Source organism: Cicer arietinum, chromosome 7 (genome assembly GCF_000331145.2).
Source record: "Cicer arietinum cultivar CDC Frontier isolate Library 1 chromosome 7, Cicar.CDCFrontier_v2.0, whole genome shotgun sequence".
NCBI lineage: Eukaryota > Viridiplantae > Streptophyta > Magnoliopsida > Fabales > Fabaceae > Cicer > Cicer arietinum.
This window is the reverse complement of record NC_021166.2, coordinates 53,480,857-53,488,862: the sequence shown is the minus strand read 5'-3', so window position 1 is coordinate 53,488,862 and position 8,006 is coordinate 53,480,857. Positions and strand designations below refer to the sequence as shown.

At 29.6% G+C, this 8,006-nt stretch overlaps 1 protein-coding gene across 1 annotated transcript in view; it reads right to left on the bottom strand.

Moving 5' to 3' along the window:
* LOC113787745 (DNA polymerase epsilon subunit B-like) overlaps nt 1-2,635 on the bottom strand; it is a 5,315-nt gene extending 2,680 nt beyond the window's left edge. The window contains exons 1-4 of the mRNA XM_027336890.2: nt 2,446-2,635; nt 2,212-2,343; nt 1,705-1,782; nt 765-869 (exon numbers count right to left, since the gene is read on the bottom strand). Coding sequence (XP_027192691.1) covers nt 765-869; nt 1,705-1,782; nt 2,212-2,343; nt 2,446-2,616 — 486 coding nt within the window. The 5' untranslated portion in view covers nt 2,617-2,635. The remainder of the gene's footprint in view (nt 1-764; nt 870-1,704; nt 1,783-2,211; nt 2,344-2,445) is intronic.
* Between the last annotated feature and the right edge of the window lie 5,371 nt (nt 2,636-8,006).

Below are 8,006 nucleotides of genomic sequence, written 5' to 3'. Positions count from 1 at the left end.
AAAGCATTTATGTCCTTTCTTTGACGTTTCTTCAATGATCTTGGATGGTACTTTCTCTGTCTTGAGTCTTGAGTGTAGCTAGAGGAGGTTGGAGAAGATTTGAATCGAATTGCAGACTGAAACAGAGAGGATGCAAGGCTGCTGTTGATGTGCAGAAAACGGAGAATGATTAACGTTCTTGGTTTTATCAGTTTGAACGTTCTTGAGCTTCAATAATCATTCTGGAGTTCCCGTTTTGAATGTTCTGTATTTCCTTTGTTCTTGTCTTGTCATATACCCAGTTTGATCAAGTTTTCTTGACATTTGAATTTTGGAGTTCTTAAGCCGTCATGACTTTTGTCCATGTTTAAACTCTTTGATCTTTGCGATCAAATATCCTTTTTGAGTCTGGATTATTTGTACTTGTTCTTTGCCATGTACTTGTTAGATATGAATGATTTCCAGAGCAGATTCTTTGTTAACGATGTAGATAAACTTTGAACAACATGCTGTGATAGATAATTCGGTGAAGCTGAAGATCATTCTTTGTTTATGATGCAGAATGATCTTGTTGTTGTCTTTTCTTGTATTTGCCTGATTCTGCTCTTTAATTAAAACCACTCAAGAACACAAGTTAAATTAACATAACATTTTAGAATCATAATTAACATTCTTAATTAACCTTTGTTTATTTTCATCAAAACTTTAAAATAAAGAGTTTGTCTCAACAAAAAATACATGCAACTATTAAATAGTAAATTTGAGGAGGAGAGTAATAAGAATACCATTTCCTCTTTTGTAAAAGTACCACCACCGAAAAAGTCTTGCCCTGCAACCACTTGAAGTGATTTATCTCTATCTTCTAATGGTGGAAACCCACATGTTAAAATCTGCAGAAAAAAATGCACAAATTATTCACATGTTGAAGTGTGCCAAATAGAAACAAAGGTTTAGACTTTAAAGTACAAGAAATAAAAAAAATTCAGGTTTGATACTTCCGAGACTTTTGAAATTCCATTTCTCTATTTATAATTATGAAGTTTTAAACCCATAATCATTAAGTGAAGTCAACAAACCAATGCTTTCTTATCTCAAACATATTTATCTTTTTTACTGGGATTATCCCTCTAAGCCTGACTTTCAAGAAGAACAGATATATACACGAAATGATTTTCACACAAAACATGCCCACTACTACGCAAGTGGTTCCTTTTCTTCTGAAAACCCAAGCAAGACTACTTATCCATTTAGACTCATGCAACATCTTGTTCTCTTGTGCAAGTAGCATCACTCTACACGTATCTCACAGAAAAAGGTATATAACATCTCAGTGACAATAATAAACTTCAACATCTTGGGTTTGCAAAAGGCATAACTCGGCTTTAGTATTTGAGTTCAGTTTTCTTTTTTAAGGGCATGCACGTTTGTTGTAGGATCAGCAAGAGATGTTGCCAACCAAAGTTAAACATAGTCATTAAAGTTGTGACTAAATCTTTAGTGATCTTATTATGAACAAACTGACCTTCTGAATATAATATGCAAAATAGAAGTCATGATTTTTTTTTATGAAAACTAGAAATCATAAACCTTGCGACTGCAGTAAACTTCATCTAAAAAAAACTTGAGTTTATGAATAAAAGCATACAAATTAAATATTGGATATATTGGTTTTACAAAATAAAGAGAAGATGGAGCAGATGTCAGGAAGGAAACATTAACAAGAACCTTAAAAATACCCTCTACAAGCATCTCGCCTTCAGCCACAACTATGGTGTTCTCTATGAAGAGTCCTGTAGTTATATTGTATTGCTAGTCAAAGAAACCAATGACCATATATTCATGCTTACAAGAAACTTGAGCTGTTATATGAATTATAGCATACACATTAATACAAATTATGAAAAATCAGGATGATAATGTATTCTAAGAACTTTGTACAAAATCCTTCAATCAATTAGATTATCAAACTAACAAGGCATGAACTATACATTTAATTTGGAGATACCCAGCCAAACACAACTGAATAGGAAAACAAGATGCAAAAAATGCTAAAAGAGGTCATTATAATGACATTTAAAGGGGAATATTTAATTGGCTGAAACGAGGATTATTGTAAACTTGTAACACTAGTTTATTATTGTTCTATACCCAACAAGAACTACATAAAACCTTTAACAAGATTATGGAGTTGTGATAAAATAAAATAACTTTTTTCAAAGCACAAAAGGATATAGCATCAGATAAATTGATTTCAACAGAAGCAGTAAGGTCTTCCAAATAAAAATGTCCATCCTCCAGCTGAGATATTACTCCCATTACCCATCTTCTACCTTTTTGCCCAACCAGTGATTGAATAGGAGATATCTGACAAAGACAACATAGCATAAAATAACATATTAATCCTCGTCAAAAACAATTTGGCAACATTATTGTAAGTTCATAGTCAGTTGGAGAATCCAGCAGTACCTCACAACTCCGGAATTGTGAAAGTTCGGACTCAAAAGCTGGCCTCGAAAAATCCTGGTGACGAGAAATCCTCTGGGACAACAACAGAAACATATCTCTGTACAGAGCAGTTTTTGCTGGTGCATCCCCATGAATAGGTAAGCTTCCTGTGTGCCTGGAATGAAAACACATAAAACATAAACATGGTCATAAATTGGCGCCATATCATAAACCAATCCAAGTATGAATAGCCAACACAAGTTTCCAACAAATAGCTTAACTAATGTCATATTTCTCACACAAAATGTAAAATGTTATTACCCTATCCTGCTTTAGTATTTTAACTTATCTATAAACAAGGTAACATGATATATAACACAACTCCATTTGGGGTTACTTTGAAACTTTCAATGCTCATTGAGCTTCCTCTCATTCAGAATATGATAAAAATTCAAAATCACAATAAAACTTACAACCACCAAATCTAATGGTATTAAGACTTGAGAATTTTACTGTTGAGTATGGCTCATGGACAATGGTAAATGGGCGGAGCTCATAGACAATGTTGGTTCAAGGGTATTGTTAAAATCTGAACCTTAGTATTTAAATCCATCGTGTACTCTGTGTACCCTAATTCATCCATTCTAATACAAAGGAACTGAGATTGCTCTATAGTTGAAGACATAGGCATCATTGGCCAAACTTCAATAACAAACATCATGTGTTCCTGCTTTGCAATTTCGTTTTCCATAATCTTTTAAGACCCAGATGCTATTCTAACAATAACAAATACTACAAATCATTGAACTAAGGTTTATTTTAAAAGTCTTGTCAAATTAAAATAAACATACGTTTTAGAAAATGAAAAAAAAAAATTTCACAAAGTAAACTACCATTTACATTTTCAAAAGGAGACAAACATGAGATGATGGATGATGACATTTTATTAATAACAAGAACGACAATAAGATGTATTTCACCTTAAAAACTCACTAGGTATTGAAGCAAAAAATAAAAGGGAACGTACAATCATAACAATGTGACGATATTTCCTTTCAACAACTCCATTTTGTTGAGGTTTATCAGTACATTATGTCTGGTGAATAATACCATCATAAGCAAGTAACTCAAAGATTTTATTAGATTTATATTTACCATCTAAATCACAAGGGGATCACTTTATAACAATATTATATTGGATTTTAGCCATAACATGAAACATATGGCAAATGTTAAAAAATTTATGATGATTTTTCATCAGATAAACTCAATAACAACGAATATATCTATCAATGAATGAAACATAATATCAAGATTCACATTTGATAAGAATCCGTGATAGACCCCACACTTCATAATGAACTAAGACAAAAGGTGCACATGAAATTGAAACACTTTTACTAAAAGCTAAAGCTGAAAATTTAGCAAATTTACAACTACAACAATATGAAGTATTATTAGTTTTCCTAAAACTCCAATAGAAGTCAAATTATTTAATCTAGAAGCAAAAATATGACCAAGACGAGAATGTTATAAATAAAAACTATTAGACAAAGAATTCAAACGAAAAAATGATAATAAGTTAATAAGGGAAGTAGAAGTTGAATATGCAGTGTTTGTAACTCAACTCATCCTAATCATAAAACCCCCAGGGTACAACCTGTCTCAATCAACATTTTGGACAGTGGATCCTCCACATGACAAAAGTAAAAGAAAATATAATTGAGTAGCCATAGTTACATAATTGATTAACAGAAGCAAAACTCAACATGAGATTAAGAATATAATAAATATCTGAAAATGAAAAATTAGTCGTGGATACAAAGCTAATGTCAGTTAATGGCATAAGAGTTTCATCTCTAGTACTACCTGACATGAATGAGGTATGATTTAAGGACATAAATGACTTATCATCATGTGACATATGATGTGATACTGCATAATTAAGAATCTATATGAAATGAGATATACACAACAAATTAGAAAAGGATCCAACCTTCTATAAAAAAGTTTATAAATAAATTACAAAAAAATTACTATAATTATAAAATAAACTAAAATTTTCAACCTAAATTTCAACAAACTCTGTGAGGTGTGAATTTTATATAGAGATATAAAAATTAAACCAAATGATTATATGATCTCAAAAATTTAACCAAAACTAATTAAATTAGTTTGATATTTTTTTATTGGTTTGAGTCCAAGTTGAACTCCGACCTTTATTGATTTGAGATATAGGTTCACGTAATTTTAAAATAGATCGCATAATATATATATATATATATATATATATATATATATAATTTTTGTCTTTATAGTTAAGAAAATTGTATTAATAGTGTAAAAATTTAAATTTAATTTGTATGCATCAACGATAAAAATATATTTTACATTGTCAATTAATCATAACCATAAAATTAATAAAATAATTTGATTTTTATCATAATTACTTTTAAAATCACACTTATAAATATTCAAAATGTGCTTTTACACTGTCAAAACATAACTTAAAATTCTTATATATAATAAAATGTTATACTTTTTTTATTTATGTATTACAAATTTGGCCACCTCAGTTTTTCAGTTCAAGCTCCGCCACGATACCCATAACTTTTTGTGGTCGTGTTTGCAAAAAAAAATTGCGTGTTTACTTTATAAATTTGCAACTTAAAGTTATAATATATAATAAAATACTATATTTAATTTATCAATTAAAATTTAAAAATTTGAGTCTCAAAGTATTTGCTCAACAAATTTTTAAGTCTCAAAGTATTTGAGCTACTCAACACGTTTAAATATTTATGAAGTAGTCTCAGGCGAGTATACATGACCATAACTAAAACTAACGATGAGTATAGATGGTTGAGATAATTCAATTTTTCAAAATTGGATTAGAGTTGAATTTAAGTTTGATTTCTTTGGTCAACAATTTATTAAAAACTGAATTAATCTTAAAAAAAGAAGTACAATTCAAAATATCCCCACAAAGACTTTAAAAATTATCACAAATAATCATCGTAAACTAAACCAAACACCGTTATTCTTGTTGGGTGGGCTCACTCCCCAAGTGGAACCCACCAACTTTACTAATATTATTATTATTATTGAAATAAAAAAAAAGAAAAAAAAAAGGTTTTAATGGGCTTGGCCCACTTGAAGGTAATAAAAAGAATTTAAAAATTCCTAAGAGACATACAAACAGACAACGGAAGAAGAACGGTTGCCAGAGAAGAAAAATAAGGGTTTGGTTCCAGTGGTGGTAACAGGTGTGTAGCAAACTTGCTCCGTTTGATCTACAAATTTAGTATGTTATTCCTACCACTGAGTTTGTTATTTTAATATATAATTTGAGTAGTTTTATCTTCTCTTTGGCATACCCACTTTAGTGGAAGGTTGTTATAAAGTTGTTATAGGGTTGTTATTGTTGATTGATATTCCCTATTGTTATTAGGAAGACTCTTGGTGTACCCATTAATTATTATAGTGGAAGTTTTTACTAGACTAGGTCCCGTGGTTTTTATTGTCTCAATTTGAGGGAAGTTTTCCACGTTAAAATTGTGTTTGTCTCATATTTAATTTTATGCCAATTATTATTGCTCTTGGAATTGTATTTTCTGTTTGGCCCTTTATCTGCACAGGTGGGGAAAAAAATATTCCGCATTATTGAGATAATTATCGCTAATTATCTCCGGGTTTTTTCCAACAAAGTGGTATCTAGAGCTCGGTTATTTGATTTGTGCATTTAAATGGAGGAGGAAAATAAAGGTCCTGTAACGCCCCAAATTTTTGATACGAATATTACTGAAAAATATTTATTTTCTTTTAGAAACAACTAATTAATTTTTTTTTCTCATTAAAAGAACGTAATGTAATTTACTAAAATATTATTTATTTATTCATTTGCAAAATTAATATTCCAATTATTAGATCAATATTCATTTATGATCAAAAATAAAATAAATTCTCTTTAAGTGAAATTCAAAAGAAACAATGTTGACTGAAATTAATGACATTCAATTTTTTTCTAGCTAATGAAATATCACGTCTGCATTTGTATTAAAAGTTAATGATGAAGAGTAAATAACTTTACAATGTGCCACAAAAATTTAGTAATACAAAATATCGTCTGCATTTCTATTAAAAGTTAATGATGAAGAGTAAATAACTTTACAATGTGCCGCAAAAATTTAGTAATACAAAATATTATTTTTAAGTAAAATATAATTTTCCCACGTGCGTGCACCAATCAAACGTCATTCATGCAACTATTTGAAATCATTAGTACCTAAATGTTGGTGTAAGGGGTCAGTTCATCCCACAACAAAATTAAACCAAATAATAAATTAACAACCATAAAATATGAATATAAAATCTTTTCGTAATAAAAGATTTTAAAAAAATTGATTCTTTAATAGTTCTTAAAGATGTATCAAAAGTCATAGAATGTATCTAAATAAATCAAGTAGCAATCGTATAGCAAATAATTAGATCAAAATAAAATAAAATTAAAATGTATGCAAGTTATGCATGCTCCTAAACATATATGATCCGGATATAACCAGCCACACAGGCGTCCACACAGAAGTCACCCATACCAATGGGGAAAATTAAACCAGCCACACAGGCGTCCACAAAGATGCAAATGATATGTCATGAAATGATAATGATGCTCAAAGATACATATCACCACCCAATCAGATAATCACATAAATCACAAGCCACTTAGGCAACCACAAAGATAACAATATTTAAAACACAAATCACCAGCCACTTAGGCAACCACAAAGATAACAATATTTAAAATGCAAATCACCAACCACTTTGGCAACCACAAAGATAAAAATATTTAAAATACAAACCACCAACCAAACCACTTAGACAACCACATAGATAAAATATTCAAAACACAAACCACAAGCCACTTAGGCAACCACAAAAATAATATTATTAAAACACAAATCAAGGTTTGCCGCTAAACACATCACAAAAATCAACTTAATCATGTTATCATAATTAAAATTAAAACTTTACACCAATTCCCCCAAGACTCATATAGATTTCTTAAAAATCAAAACTTTGAAATGAAATAGCACAAAAATCGAAACTTTAAATTAAAGACATCCTAAAAAAATATTACTCATGAGATCATAATAAAAATCATAGCTTTATAATTAAGTACACATAAACAACACACAAATAATAACTTTACATCAAATATATGACATCAAACATATTACTCATGTTATAATAATAAAAATCGAAATTTATAATTAAGTTTATCAAAGCAAACATATTACTCATAAAAATAAAATATTATAGTTAAATTCTTTAAGGCAATTAAAAATCAATATTTTTCTTTTAAGACAACAAGTTTTATATCAATATCTTACAAACTATTAATTTAATATCTAGCCTAACATTGCATGGGGAAAAGCCCTTACCTTAGGCGCTTTCTTTCTTAACACCTCTAAATTTGCACGAGAAATAGCTCACGAGGCAGTAATGAATTCAACACCGATAGATATTGGAATTTACGACTCAGAAAATTATTTTGAGAGTGTAAGAATGACAAATATGTGTGA